The 16,622-nt window shown below is 41.3% G+C and overlaps 1 protein-coding gene across 2 annotated transcripts; it reads right to left on the bottom strand.

Annotated features, from left to right (window-relative positions):
* On the bottom strand, positions 1 to 15,898 carry mindy2 (MINDY lysine 48 deubiquitinase 2). Of its 2 annotated transcripts, none has more exons than XM_054612819.1 (9): positions 14,930 to 15,898; positions 14,479 to 14,536; positions 12,249 to 12,313; positions 6,462 to 6,620; positions 5,807 to 5,909; positions 4,228 to 4,370; positions 3,481 to 3,654; positions 2,249 to 2,446; positions 1 to 1,399 (listed from the first exon to the last, which is right to left on the bottom strand). In XM_054612819.1, the coding sequence occupies exons 1-9, from the start codon at positions 15,806 to 15,808 to the stop codon at positions 1,211 to 1,213; spliced, it is 1,968 nt and encodes a 655-aa protein (XP_054468794.1). In that variant the 5' UTR covers positions 15,809 to 15,898; the 3' UTR covers positions 1 to 1,210. The 2 variants fall into 2 exon arrangements, with proteins under 2 accessions (XP_054468794.1, XP_054468803.1); XM_054612828.1 differs by having other exon boundaries at positions 1 to 1,396.
* Positions 15,899 to 16,622: the final 724 nt, after the last annotated feature.

Here is a 16,622-nt window from a genome sequence, read left to right as displayed (position 1 = left end):
CACACACACACACACACACACACACACACACCTTTTTAGGAAGCAGCAAAAAGAGACTGGAAAAATTAAAGGGCCCTTCAGAACTACCATTCACTCTAAACTGGGTGTGATCTACTCCTAATCTTATCTGCTAAAGGATAGTCGTGGTTAACATAGAAACAACTTCAGATTCAGAAAAATATCCAGCAAATCTCAGTTATCTCAGTTTGACTGTCCCAAACGTAGCTTTTGAGAAATAGAACCTCAACATAAAAGACTAGACGAACGTGGAGCTGAGTTGATACAGCATAAAATATTTGGCTATTTCCAAATTTAAACGTGTTACATCAGCGTTTCTCAGTAAATGAGACATGTGTACCACACACCAATTATACCACATGTGTACTGCACATACCACACACATGAAAACAAACAAACACACATTCACATTCAAACAGAGCAGAATACAACATCACCATACTCTGGTAAGGCAAATCTGAACAGGGCAAGCTGTGATGAGTATTGTTCCATAGCTACAGTAACTTGCAGCTATCTGGCATTAATTAACCCTTAGGTACATAGTGTTTTGGAGGGGACACAAATAGTGTTAAACTGATTTCCTACATGCAACATTAGGAGCAAATCCATGTCAGTTTACAGATAAAAATAAAAACTCACCAAAAGCTACCTCAAATATATATAAATAAAATGTGAATCTCGTCATCAACTTAAAAAAAAATGTGTATCCGTCTATATACGTTTTGTAAGTATTGATACATACAAAAAAGCTTATGAGCTGCAGCAATGACAAATGAATGATTTTTTTGGGGGGAAAGAACATGGTGACATTTTGTTTCTTCAGATTATGTCATTTGCTATAAAATATACCACCCCGAATAAACTTGACCCCACATCACAAATATAGTGCACTGTGCAACTTGTAACAAAGTTTGGCCGACTCTATGAAAGGTAAGCTGTAGTTGTCATGGTAGCGTTCCTTCCTCTGATGTCCAGGTTCCACTGAGGAAAGAGGATAGCAGGCACCAGTGGTTTGGGAACAGCAAATCCTCTAAGTCTTTTTGCGTCTCTCCTCAAAACGTCTCCTTACCTTGGATGTCGTCAAGGGGGATGGAGGCTGGCCGTTGTGTGTCCAGTCCATGGAGAAACAAATGCTGTCCCCTTTCTCACGGATAAGCAAATGCACAAAACACTCACAGAGACAAGCTGTATGTTACAAAATAACACATTTGTCTTTATCCTTCGATTCTTTCTTGGCCTTGCGCTCCCCGCTTGAGGACTGTTTTCCCGGGCTGGGTGTGGCTCCAGCAGCTGCTGCCGTCCCAGCGCCGGCTGCTGCTCCGCCTGCTCCTGGCCCTCCTCTGTCCGCCTCGTCTCCCTCGGCAGGCTCCTGCTGGCCCTGCTGCACAAACGGGACAGAAGGGCAGAAAAGAGTTTAAATTCATAGATATGTGTATATCACAGGCAAAGCTACTTATTGCTCTGAACTGGAACATGGTGATAAGGCAAATATTAATGTTTAGTTTAAAAACATGGCTGGTTGTATGCCTTTGGAATAGGTATTGGGTTATGTTTGAATATAGAAGTAATAGCATACCTTAAGATATAACAACCCTGATATGGGGTTTAATGCAGTTACTTATTTAGTTTTACATTTTTTAGATTATGTAGGTCAATGATATTATTTAGGTATATATTAGGAGATGTAAGAAGAGAGTAGGAATAAATGTGAGGGAAGGATTTTAGTTTTTTGCTAACACTTTCAGGTTTTGATATGCTGTTCAAACACTTGAAAAAGGCATGAATATTTGCTCTAAAAACTGATACTAAAAAGATTCTGAAAAACAGGACTGGTCAGCAAGAGATATCTTTTAGAGAAGCTAACAAAACCAAGAGCTTTTTAATAAAGGGCAATGTCACATTGGTTCTAATTATGCCATGTATAGACATCATTTAATCAATATACCGATATGTCACATGGCTGCAACAAGGAGGTGTGATGACTCTCCTAAATGCCTCAGCAGCTCCAGGGACAATGCCTGTGTCTTGACCTCACAGTGAAAGGTACCACCAACCCTTTTCTTCTCCAACGTCTCCTTTATAGTTCAAACTCTCTGAAGCAGACATCCATCTGTCTCCAAAAGGCAACATCTTCCCTCTATGCCAGATTAAATGCCCCACATTTATTCAAAGTCCCACTTCTCCTCCCTCTTCCACTTGCTTTTATCTCCCTCAGCCCCTCCCTCCCCACCTGTGCCTGTGCTGCTGCTGCTGCAGCTGCCGCCGCCTGTTCCTGCTCCTGCTCTTGGTAGTACTGGGACGCTCGTCGGTCCTCCTCCTCTTGAAGCTTTTTTGCCAGCTCTAGGTCACTGATGCCCTCGGGGAGCTGCTCCCACTGTAGGTCCTGGCTTTGCTGCTCCTGCTGCAGTGACAGCGCCATCAGATAGTCCTGACACACATGAACGTGCACAAAGAGAGAGAAAGGATTGATGATTTATGAGCAAAGCAGCCACTGTGATCAGCTGTGCTCTGATTATGCAACAGCTGAACTACCTCAGCCTATACTGCAAACAGACCAATCCACATTCAAGCACCGCTGCAATCCACAACTTCAGTCACATTATTTATAACTGAGTAATTTGTGTCGGCCTTGATTAATTTTAATTTGCTGTACTATCTTCATCATTTTTTTTTGTAGTAATTAGTTGCAGTGCAATTTACAAAACGTCCTTAATGCTGTTTCTATCCATTGTATTATACTCACTATCTTCTAATATGACATGTACTTTGTTCTTTTTGACAAAAGATCCAATTCCCAACTGGGTCATTACAAGTTTTCTCCAATGTAATGGAATTGATTAGGAGTGCAGAACATTGCCTGAATGGATTTTTTCCACCAACCCCATCTTGGAGATAAGGAGGTGCTGGGCCCGACTAAGCAAGGAGAATAAAAAGTAATAGCCCCCATGGTCTTGTCTAGTCTGTGTGTGTGGGAGCAAAGGCAGACAACCACTCTGGCCGACCAATGAGCAGACAATTGTGAAACCAGCCGGGAGACATAAACCCAACGCAGACTGTGTGGTACAGCAAAGCATGGATGAGAACGGAGGTGGGCGCCATGCAACCCTCACATGTGCTTTTCAGGCTGTAATGTGTTTGTGTGTTTAAAAAGCTGGTGTTGGGAGCTATAACACATCTAATATTGAGCAACTTCCTTTATTATCTCTTTTTTTTTTTTAACCTGGGCTTATGCACAGGTGTTTTTTTGTATCGGGTTTCTTTAATCTGTCCTTTCCTCCAGTGTTTTTCCAATTTCTGTAAAGTACAATTGTAAAGACCAGTATGACCTTACTGGTCTGGTATTCTGTTTTGGCCTTTGTGATACACTGATGGTGTGAAAAGCACTTAATGTTAAAGCACAAACATGGTTTTGGAGTGGATATTTGCTGCTTCTGCTAGTCTTGCCTGCATCAGTGCTCAGACCTGGTCTATCTGATCCTGCTGGCCGCGGTACACAGTCTCTGGATCCGAAGGCGGCCGCAACCGGAACTCCGAATCACAGAAGTTGCCGTCTCCGTCAACATTGTGCAGACTTTCCCAAACGACCTTCTCCTCTGTCAGGAAACCTTGGTCTGTAACCAGGAGGTAAAGCTGGCCCTAGGAAACAAGCACACACACATTACACACACCCATCTTTTCAGTGTCACACTGCATGCAGACATACAGGACTGTATGGTTTAGACTGTTAGTACGCACTCACACATTCTGTATATGCTGGTTTATCCTGTGTGATTGGTGTGCACGTTAAAGTGCAGCGGGGTCATTTCAAGAGAACTACGGCTGCCGTGAGGCTTTGTCTGATGGTTATAGGTGATACACACAACTTTGCTTACATTGGATCTAATAGAGTACTATTCAAAATGAGGGTAAACAGGTTCCACTTCCCCTCCTGCAGATAACAGGAAAGGTCTGTCCAAGCTGCAGTGATATGGCAAGTCAGCTGTGTTCAGGCGCTGTTAGAGATGGGATGCAAACCCCTTAAAGTGTCATCATCATTGGTCTAAATCTGTTCAACATAAATACGTAGCTTTCATCAGTTTGATGAACATGTTATAGGAAGTCCTTATGGGGAACGCTGCAGAAAAATACTAAGTCTCTTTTAGAAGAAGTAGATGGCAACACTTGATTGCAAGTTATTTTTCTTAATCTACTACACTATTTTGTGTTTACCTTGTATTTGATCATGGTGCTAAAGTGGTTATTCCTGAAGAAGACACAGAGCTCTCCCTCCTGTACGGTGGATGTGAGCTCACATAAGCCGTGGTACGTGAGCTGAGTGGCTGTGCTGCTCAGAAACTGCTCCGCCACGATGCCTGGGTCGAGAGAAGGGGAGGAAGACACATACATGAACACAAAAAAAAGGAGGGATTGAATTTGTGATTGATGATCGAATGCAGAACCATGAACCCATGATAAGTGTTACTTAAATGCTTTAGCACATCTTTTATTATGATTTTAGCCGTGCATTTTGCAGAATATACAGACACATTTATTATTGACTTGAAATTGAGTGATTTTACGTCCATGTGTCTATGATGCTTATTATTATTATTATTATTTTGATAAACTTCACCTCTTAACCTGTGAGTGACTAAAGCAGTTCTAAAGATAATCAATTATTTGGCTTAACAAGGAGCATAACTTTCATATGTTACTACTAAATGAACGCATATTTTCATAGATAGACCCCAGACCACTGGATGAGTCATCCCCACAACAATCAAGCAATCCTTACTCATTCAAAGGCCACCATTTGGAAAGCATGTGGGAAACCCTGCTGTAATGTCTGTAGAAACTATTTGAACATTCTGGCTCTGTGCTGCTGGAAGCGGTCACAGCAACTACAGTGAACTCAATAAAGGCTGAGAGGCAGATGGTGAGTGACATCTGTAAGACAGAGCGGCATTCAATGTGGAGCAAACACCGACAAACTCAGTGTGATCCTCAAACAGACAGAAAACAGACTGCCAACAATGAGACACAACATTTACAGATAGGTGGAAAACAACTATTAAATACTTCCTATGAAATATTAAAGTATGCTTTAGCATGGTATCAAAACTCAGAGATGTTTATAGTTTTCAGAGTATATCAGTCCATTTAAAGTGGTTGGTAGCATCAGCGTCAAACCACTTAAATAAAGCACTCATAGGAAATTTCTTAGCTAGAAAAAAAGAGAAATACAATAGAGGGGAGTGAATCTCCAATATCATCATCGACTTAAGGCTTTGATTTGTTTGCTTGGCAGCAGACCAGCCGACAACTACTCAGGAAGCTCAGTGTTGAATGAGCAAATAAGTTAAGTGGAGAAGTTACTGACAGCTGGTAAAACAAATGTGAGCTGTGGAAGTAGGTCATTTGATGAGTGGCCTCATGTCCTGGTTTCATTTGAACTTGGTCTGTGGTTTTGCACAGAATGTGTCTGCACTGGACAGTCCAGGAAACATATCTCAAGTAATGAATGTCCCACTGAATGAATGTTTCACTGCACATGGTAGTTACAGTGGAAAACTGTACTTGAAACACTAGTTATAAAACAAAGATAGTCAAAATTGAATGAATAAGGATTTTTTTCTATTAGAATGTTAATCTCTTTTTGCTCAGAATCTTAAAAGTTTTCACCATACATCGTTACCCAAAATGCATGACTTTGTTTATTTTTCTCTGTCTCCAAGAACACAGGAGGATAGTAGAGATGAGGGGAGTCAGGCTGGTCAGAGGGCAGAGGGAGTGAAGAGAAAGCACTCACCTTCTCCTGCCAGCTCGCTGTTGTCCGACTGTTTGCAGGATATTATCTTCTCTACCAGCTGGTTGTAGCTGCAGTTGCCCACTGCTTTGACAATGTCCTGCATCTGCAAACAAAAACAACAAAGAATATTTACCACGCTGTGACTCTGTGTTACTAAAAGCCAAAGAAGAGTTATACAAAATGAATAACAGAGAGAAACATTCTGGTGACAAGGGGTACATATTGAACTCTGACCAATTTGTAAACTTGATCCCTACCACTTAACTATCTTTATTTAGGTTGGTGTAAATGCTGACATTTGAAATTAACAAAAAATCTGCAGACAGACCACCTAAAGAAAATGAGGCGGTATGCTTCCAAGAGAACTCTGAAGTTTGTGAAGGGAATGCAAACCAGACGAGGACCAGAACTGTACATGACATAAAATGTAATTCAAAAGCTAAACTACTGTTTAATACATGCAATCCACTGTGGTTGGTACAAAACAGACAAAAACTGGAGGGCAAAAATGAACCGAACTAGTGTGAAAGTGACCTCAAACTGCAGTAATTGGCGGGTAGAATATTTCATTACTCCTAGTGGATTTGAAAAGAGACATGTCCAGGAGAGAGAGGAGGTCAATAAAACTAATTTATTTCCAGGAGGTCCATCTCACCTGCGGGTCAACCAGCCAGCCGTGGTAGAGAGGGATGTCAAGCAGATCAAACACAATGCATTCTGGGGTGTACTCGAAGACTCGCACTCCTGTGAACTTCACGTTCACATCCAGACCTGTCTGCAGCTTGTGCAACACTGCCATGGCATCACTCATGTTCTTGGAAACGAGGAAAACAAACGGTTCAGACTTTTGTTAAGACCGTGTGATAACAATGCAGCAGAGGGATCAAACATTGTGCTCTCTTTATGATACATTATTCTTGGTTGTCTGCACACAGTCATTATAGCTGGAGCTAACAGCGATTGATTTTTCTACCATTCAAGAAGCAATTAGCTGCCATATATTCCTGGACAATGCAAAAACAGCTTCCACACACTTACTACTTAATTTGTTTTTGTCAAATTTATATTCTTTAGAGTTACATTAATGTGACTAAGTTGACTGTTTTCATATGTACTGCACTTTCTAGGTTTTGCTCTGCTTACTGTCAATCAATCTACAACCACAAGAAGAACTGGAAGTCGCTGCCAGGAAACCAATTAATATTGAATTTCTGAGCGAGCTCTCAGGCTCGTCGTTAGGAGACATGATATTAATATTACAAAAAAGGGGAAAGAATATCAGGAGCAGGTGACGACATAATGCAATCCACTAGCCCTGCAATAAACCTAGCCTTTGTTTGATTTTTGACTTAATTTCTAATAGCTGACAGTAGAGACATGACAGGAAATTAGGTGACAGAGGAGGGATGACATGCAACACAATGGTCAAAGATTAAGGCTTTTGTCTGTGGCAATTTAGTGCTGTAGTTCGTTAACTAAGAATGTATAATACTTGTTCTACAGAAAGCATTGCCCATTTGTTAATATTTTCTCAAGGCTCAAACATTAAGTTACAGGATGATTCAACAAGCTGGCAAATAAATACAGAGTTCATCCTACAGCTTAGATGGTCTGTAATTAGTTAAGAAAGTCAGTGGACCTTTGCAACAAAACAATTATGAATTAAAGTAAAATATCAACTTTAAACACTTTAAATCAAGATATTGTTCGTTGTTTTGTCTCCTGATGATGGAAGATGACTCACTGGAGGCGATAGTATGCATTGACATCACTTTTTCAAATGATACCAATGCACTTCACTATGAACAGACTTGTGATACCAGAAGGAAAACACAAAAGTCTTGAAAAGGTAAAGGCTACCAGAGTCTAAAATTCCCCTTGTTATGTGCGAGACAGTCAATGGTCTGTGGACATTAAAAATGTAGACAGAAATCAAGCTGATGGATATAAAATATGTGTTGTCCCAACAGGAAAGTACTGTTACACAAAACAAAGCCTGAGGGCATTAAGATGCCTCGGGCAGGTTTACTGTCTTATACAGAAACATTGACTGATTTAAACCCAGAACATAACATGGTGTAAAAAAGAGCTGTTCTGGGTTTAATTCAGAAAAAACATCTTGGAAAACTAAACTCAGCCTGGTCAAAATGATTGACAGCTTCAAATGATGCTGTGTGCTTGCTTTGTAAATGTTGCACAGACCCTGAGAAAGTATTGCTTCACCTTGCTTCACTTATCTTTGGCCCTCAGCAGTCTGTAAGAACTTCAGCATGAGTCTTATATAAAAAAAAAAAATCTGTTTCCATGGGTTTTAATTGGATTTGACCTCTACAGTTTCCATGTGGCCAAAACAGAGCTGAGAAAAATACCTCTCCATGATGCTTTTTGTCTTTTCATACTGATAAGAAAATGTCAGTTTTGTTTTGTGAGGTAGAAAAATCTGAACTGTGGCTTGACTTTGAAATTATGTTTTTATCTCTTGTAGTAGAGGGAAGGGTTTAAATAAACACATGTAGAAAGAATTTCCTTTATTTCAGTGACTGAATGATTGAATAGACTGTTTCCACTTTATTCATCCTTTAATTATGAGTGAGGATTTTATTACTACTGCACTGTGAATACTTCAGACTTTAAATACACATCACATCATACGTAGCCATATATGTCACATGTCTGCATCCACACACCTGTGAACCCAACAAAACAGACACATTCTTGCAATAAGTCTTGGAGCAATGTTCCCCAGCTGGCTCTAAACTTCTGCTGCCATTTAAGTCTGGGCTCAAGATAGTCTCACAGCTGAGCCCTACAACTCAGTTAAGAGTGTGTAGTTCTAAAAGATTTCCATTTGATTTCAACGCTTTCACATTAAACTACTACAGATGATAGAGAGTCATGAAAAATGTCTTGAAAGCACAGCCAGTTGCTTTAAAGATACCAGAACAATATAGACCTGAGTCTACAAACTGCAGATTTACTTGCAGTTGTCCAAACTAATGCTATGTCCTAAACATCAATTATATTATTGAATAGGTAACAGTGCTTAAATATTCTGATTAATATCATTCAACTAAAGTATCGACCAGCTTTGACACTCTATTTGTGTGGTCAAAAAAGAAAAATCACCATTTTAAATATTATTTTTATTATTATTATTTCATGATGTATTGAAATCCTTTTTTGTGTGCACCACTAAGGAAATGTCACATGCAAAAAAAATGTTCAAGTGTTTACAATGCTTCTGAATCAATCATTTCTTAAATTTTGATTCTTTCATGTCCAATAATCAGTACAATGGTCGTCAATTTTTAGAAGAAATTAGCAAAAGGTCTATTTTTCAGTTTACAGTAGGATACTGTACGTCCCATGATCATTGAGCTACTCCAGCTTTGATGCGGAGAGCTGAGATGAAAAGCCTTCAGCTTGCCCATCTGAGTGTGTGGATTAGGACGCTTATGAGCAGAAGTGATAGCAGGATTAGCGGGGCTGTGTAATGGACCACATCTCTTCACTTTAGGGCAGAGGGCTCCAACAGCAGATGAGCGCTTGGAGATCAGATGATTAGCAAAGCATCACTTGCATTCATCTGTGCTTGTGTTGGATGCACTTCCACAGTATAACATGAGCACAGTGCTCGAGGACTTTCTGTATTATTACTTTCACTCTTCAGCCTAGTTGTGTAAGGGGAGGCCTCTCTGCTGTACTCTCCATGTTGACTTTCACCCAAAATGTACCTGAAAACATAATCCTGAGTATGTGTAATTAACTGGTAATTGACAGAAAATGGCATTACAGTGCCAAGATGAGGGATTTGGTTCCAAAAGCTTTCATTAATTAACATCAGGGTCCCAGTTGATAAAGGATGTGTGGCAGTTAAAACATGCAGCAGGGAAATCAAAAATGTATATATAATATTAGAATATTGGAAAATCAGCGCAGTATTAGGAAAATCAAAACTTTTCTCCTAAGCAACACACGTGAGAAAGAGTTTTTGGCTGAGAAATGCATAGTGAGACCAATACTGTGATCTAATGTTGTGCCATTTACAAATAAACTAATAAGATGGAACACAACTGTCAGATATTTGTCGTGTGTGCATGTTGATGCAAACTCTATGAGTCCGTCTGCATTCGTGCAAATCCCCCAAAATATACACAGCAGATCTATGAACCTAAAGAACAACATATCAGTCACTGGAGGAAAAAGTTAACCATTACATAACGCTGTGACCCATCAGTGGGAGCTGTAAATAATGAACAGTTTATAAGACTGTAATGTCCCACAATGTGGGTCATACTTTCATGAATCCTGGCACACATCAGCAGCTGTCACTGCTCTACATTTCTGCTGGATGTATCAACGAGCTAATCTACAGTTTGTAACGTGATTATAAGCTTCATAAAGATGCTTATGTAATAGATCTGATTGTACACGTGTACCTAACAAACTGATAATCCTGTGTAAAGCTTAATCTGTGATCTTATAATAACATTGATCCTGCTTGAATTAAATCGGTGTCAACGCCACAACCGGTAAAACTGAAGGCACACTCTCTCCACTTGCTCCCGTTATGAGCTTTTATGATTCCAAACCATTTCTCTGTCTCTGACATCACCATCAGCAATTTCTCAGTATGTGGTCGTCCCACTTAATGTCCCTGCTTACTCAATTACAGATAGATTACTATTCAGATGGCTTTTAATTTGATTACCAGGGAGTCCAGACAGCATTAATTCAGCAGACAGGCAGGGTTAAGGAAATACGCAAGATCTGAGAGAAATGCTTTTTGATTTCCAAGTTGAGATTTTATCTGCTTTATCAAGAACAAAAGAAGGGTTTTGAAGAAACACTCATGAACAAGGCCCTTAATTGTGAATGACGACAAATTAAAACAAAAGAGGCTTCTTTAACATGATAAGCCATTTCCTCCGATGGCTGAACAGTCATCATGGATGAATTGCCTTGTAAAAGTTCTGTTGAGCTGGGTCCATTGAGACAAAAGCAGAGCAAAACTACACTCTCACTTCCACCGCTCCTCCGAGTAAATATTTAACAATAGCTAAAAAGCAGCCATGCAACTGCTATTTTAATCCTCCTGCGCTCCTGTGGCAGATGATGTTTTTTAAGCTGAATTTATAAATAGAACAACTTCTGTTCTGAATTCCTTCGGCTCTTTTCAAAGTTATGGTGGCTTCAGTTGTATTTTATAACAATCCAATAAGCAATGAAAGCACATCTCTCCAAGATATAAAGAAGAGGAGACCTTTTGTTTGACATGCACATAAATACATTTGAGAATTGCGCTCTCTTAGTTCCCAAAAGCCTGCCCACTGTAGTCTCCACATACTGTGTCAACCACAGCACACGGACATGAGGACACCCACATGCTAAAGAGCTCCCAGGCCACTGTCTAGGATTAGACTGCCATAACAACTATGCAACGCAAACTCTTACCACTCCCTTACTTTAACAGTGCATGCTGAGTCCACCACTGATTTATTTAAGAGGTTCTATTTCAGCCAAACTTAAATTTAGAAAGGTCGACCCACTGAGCTTCTATGAGGAGAGTGCACATTATTTTTTGAATGAGGGACAAGTGTGGCTTCGAATCGTTTACAGATGTGCTGGTGCTCTGCCACGCAGGAGGAGAGGCAGCGCCGCTCCCACACCATAGGCAGGCAGTGGAGATGGGAGGAAGCAGGGGAGCTGGAGCTCCATCTCCAAGTGCCACTCATGGTGAGACACACACACACACACACACACACACACACACACACACACACACACACACACACACACACACACACACACACACACACACACACACACACACACACACACACACACACACACACACACACACACACACACACACACACACACACCTTCAGTAATAGCCGGGAGCCGAACCCAGCCATGCGTCTCTAAGCATTCACAGCCATGTGAAACAACATAATCTGACACTCCTGAACCATGTTGTTCCCTGGGCCTTGCAAGACACATCTTATGTAACCTATAGAGCAACGGGGGGAAAAAGCTAAGCTGCAGTTTTAATGTGGTTTGTAATCAACTCTCTGCTTATTTCCACATTACGGAAACATCCACTGACCTTCTTTGCAAACGCAATGCAAATGTGCAAACCCCGTTTTAGAGTAAGCCACCGAGCTACTGAATGCACTTTACTTTGAATACTGTGGTGAACATAAACCAATAATGACGGTGAGAACAGCTGAGATATTTTGAGTGTGTTGATTAGACAAAATGAGAGCTTGTGTTCAACTTGCACAACCATGGTTTCAACACAGAGAGGGAGTTCATCCCAAAAGCCCTGCGCTCCTAAAATACTATGAACAGTCAGCAGCTTACTGATGCACGCACATAAGCAAAAACACATGCCTGTTTAATAATAAATAATATTCAGCCGTGATGAGGCAGGACTTACCTGCTCATAGTTTAGCCGCTGAGCCTCCGATATCTCTTTAGGCTTAGTTTCAAGAATGTAGTCTCCTGTGTGACAGAGGGAAAGAGATGTTGACTTATGTTGTATCGACAGAACTAAACAATCACGGCCTTGACTGATTATAACAATGGCTTTATAGCTTAAGTGTTTGATAGGCGTCAGATGTTATGAGGTGCACACTGGGAGGGTTTAGCACTGGCCAGCTGTTTTCCCCAACAAAAGGCTGTGCCAAACATGAAGCATCAGTCTGTTCACTACGGTGTCACCTGAGAGCTCTGTCTACTCAGCTCTGTAGCAGAGAGAACAGCCTGGCAGCTGTCTGGCTGCGGCTCCGTGCAGCCTGATCAGCGCTACAAACGTGCTGACCACGACACCTCAAGCCACATGTATATTTTTGTTGTAGTTCGCCTTGAATAGTATAGTGCTTATACAACTTTGAAGCTCCTTTTTTAGTAGCTTAATAATAGTTGTGATGGCAAAGGAAGTCATGCAAATAAATTCTTGTTATTGCTGTTAAAATTTTATTGCAGTTCTTACTTTTAAAAACTCTCGTGTAAGTTTTATCTTTTAAACGCTTCACAGAGACTGATTTATTTATTAGGAACTGGGGAGAGTACCATGCTGCACTGTCAACCCATACTAGTATTACTCAGATGAATGCCATCAAACTCATGTCATCAACCGCTACATTAAGTAAAAACAGCTCCACAAAAAAACACATTCAAGTATATTTTGCAAGAAATTTGAATGAATGGAGTTGAACCAGGGGGGAAAAAAACCCTTTTTTTCTTTTAATCTGTGCTTTATAATTGTAATGCGCAATGATTTCTTCATGTGCATGCTGTGAGGGACCATGTGACAGTAAAGACATGTTTAACTCTCTTTTTTAAGTGAGCAGACTTATGCCGTATGAACTAAACTCAAAATGATACACAAGTCAGACTCATATTTTATTTGTAGTTGCGTTCTGCAACATGTAAGGTCAAGCTTTACAACATTAGACTGAACAACAGACTAACTGCTGGTCACAGTTTTGAAAAATATGTCCGACTTGATTTCCATGTGGTCACCGTAGATGATGATTGTTATTAAGCAGGGGGGGCCAGCAAGCGGAGTTCTCGACAGGGAAAACCCCTCATTGCTCTGTACAGCGAACTGTTGACTCACTCACCCTAGAACATCCCTTAATATCTGTATCTGTCTGCCTCTATGCGTCTGGATCACTGGCCGTGCTACACAGCAAACTGCTGAGCAGCGACCAACACCCACTTTAAACACCACTTCTGAACTACATCACCCATCATCACTCATGGTGTTTTTGTCTGTGTGTTAATGACAAACAGGATAAGAACTAGATTAACTTTATGTGCATTTATTACACGCAAGCACAATCCTCCCAAATACCAAACAAGGGGCAAAACAAATACACACCCTGATCAAAACTGTTAACTTCCTATATTATTTAGCTGTGATTTCTAGATATGAGAGCACTGTTTGAGCCATGGATGGAAACAAGTTCACCAATCACAGTGAGGGGAATATCTTCCCTAAAAGAGTGCACATTGCATCATTGACGTGATGTGGATTCTTTTAGTCTATTTATGGCAGTGGATACTGACAGGAAACACTAGTGAAGACAGGCTTTACCTCTCAAGAACCCCTGCTGTAATCATACACTCTACTTTGATATTGTACAGTAATTTTAGTTATGAAGGGCAGGACTCAGCCAGAGAGAAGAGATAGCTCCGGTTTCCTTTTGCAACATCTTAATCATGGGGGATTCCCCTGTTCTGGTCTCTTCCTCTGTTGACTCTGGAATATATATATCTGACCTCTCAAATTTGAGAGGACATGAAACACAAGAATGTTTACTAGGCTGTTAAAACTCAGTGCCAGTGGCTTTATGGTCTAATGTGTTTACAAGTGTGGACTCATGGGCAATACTCTCAGGTTCACATATTAATACTATAGCTACTTTATATGTGTGTATATATATATATACACTCTTTTTTGTTTAAATCGCCTGCAAGTTTTTAAATCGACTGCAAGTTTAGAAGCAGGTAATTGTTGTAAATGTAAAGCCAGGTGAAAGGAGAGGTCCATATTTACTGAGGTATCACCACTATCATACTTATTGCATTTACCCTATTTGATCAATTATGTGGCATCAACTTGTTCTTGAGTAATAGGTTCAATAGCTAAAAACACTCACCAAGATACTCCATCAGTTGCTCAACAGTTATAATTTCCATCATAGGTGGCATCTTAACCTGCAGCAGAGAGACATGGACACCCATTGTGCATTCAATCAGTATGCATTTATAAAACAAAGTACTACAGCACGAGTTAACTAAAACAACAGGAAAAACACATTTTACTGTTGGGACCCATCTATAAAACACCTCATACCCTATGTCAACGTTCAACATACACTGACATGTTGATATGAAATGATACCTAATGCAAACATGTTTTGACAGAACTTACTTTTCTAACAGGGAGTGATGAATATGCATGTTAGTTATAAGCAACTCTGAATGTTGAATCGAGTCTTACAATAAATGGATCTTTGTGCATACAGTAAAATGACCACTGACAGAGCTGACATAATGTGCATATTTTGAGGTAGCATCATAGATCTGTGCTCATCTCAGGACCGTTACCTTCCATGCAAGCAGAAGGACATTCATAATGGCCAGTAGCGGACAGGGGCCGTTCTCGTTCTGGGTGATGATCGGCGTCTTCTCCTCCCTCCACTTGATCCACTTGATGTGGTATATGGACTGGCCGGCGGTCCGATCCTTGGCGCACGAAGCCTTCGTCCCATCAGCCCCGTGCTCGCCCTGCAGGGCCAGGGCCAGGGCCAGCCCTCGGTCCTCCAGCCCCTCGCTGTTCAGGTCCGAGCTCGGGCAGGAGTTGAGGTTGGAGAAGGACTCCAGTGAATCTACGCTTCGGGACTCTCCTCCGAGGCTGGCATCGGGGTCACTCCCACTCGGCAATCCCTCCGACAAGGTGCGTTCACCGGACAGCCCGGGGTGGACGTCTGCGGTGAGCGCTTTGTCCGGACACAGCTGGGTCGGTTTGGCAAGTTTTGTGGGTGCACTTTCTCCACGAGGAGCCAGACCCTCAGCGAGAGGTTTGGACGAGCTGTCGGTGTTGTTGTTTACTAACTTTGAGGCACCACCCTCGCTATCTTCTGCAGCCAGCGCCGAGGCATGCCCCATCCCGTTACTGACCCGGTCCCCGGACCCGGACCGGCTCCTCTGGGTCTCGCTCCTCTGCTGCACCGGGGGGACTGCGATGACTTCTGACTTCGCTGCGCTGGAGGTGACGTTCCCGGAGCAGGGAGCACATGCATCCTTGGCGGTGCTGTTGTTGTAACTAGCGTTGACCAAAGTACTGAGAGCAGCCTCACGGGTCTTGCATTTCTCGGCTGCTCCTTTCGCTCCGCAGACAGCCGTAACGTCGCCCGTCTCTCCCGCAGTCGTGGCGCACAGAGAGCCTCCGTCAGTGTCTCCATGCAGGCTGGCATTGTTCTCCATTTTAGATTCACAGACTGTCGACAGATTTATTTATTTTTTCAGCTCAATTGCAGCAGGAGCTTCGGTCCCAAAGACGCCATGATAACTCTGCGAGTGACGTCATCAGAGTGAATTGCTTTCAGGCCGAGCAAAAAAAAAAAAAAAAAAAAAAAAAAAAAAAGGCGGCGGAAAACCGACGGCCGGGCGGTGATGCGTTCAGGGGCGGCTCGGATTCCTCAGATTGTGAAGTTCATCGCTGTGATTTAACGTGTGTGGCCCGTCCGAGGTGTTCGTTCTAAACTAACGGTGTCCCCATCAAACGTGTTTTGATGACTAGGTTACAGAAACTATTTACATTTTAACCGCTATTCATTGACGAGTACAGTACCAGTCAAAAGTGTGGACACACCTTCTCATTCAACTACTTTGAAGAATCTAAAATATAAAACATATTCTGGTTTGTTGAGCGTTTGTTTGTTTACCACATAATTCCATATGTGTTCCTTCATAGTTTGGATGTCTTCAATATTAATCTACAATGTAGAAACAAATAAAAATAAAGAAAAACCATTGAATGAGAAGGTGTGTCCAAACTTTGACTGGTACTGTATTTATAAAAACAAAACAAATGTATACTATTTTCACCTCCAAAAAAACCTTGTGTATATTCGAGATATACGTGTTTCCATTGGACATTTATTTTATTGACTGTTTTTGTTTACAACGTGTGTATAAAAAAAAAAAGCCAATCTCGGAATTCTTAAGCATTTACCACAGACTCAAAAGTACTGTTCAGACTGTTTATAGCAAAACATCCCCTGTGTCCTCAGTAGTG

This window comes from Anoplopoma fimbria, chromosome 2, assembly GCF_027596085.1.
Source record: "Anoplopoma fimbria isolate UVic2021 breed Golden Eagle Sablefish chromosome 2, Afim_UVic_2022, whole genome shotgun sequence".
NCBI lineage: Eukaryota > Metazoa > Chordata > Actinopteri > Perciformes > Anoplopomatidae > Anoplopoma > Anoplopoma fimbria.
Note: the sequence above shows the minus strand (reverse complement) of the source record. Positions and strands in the feature narration are given on the sequence as shown.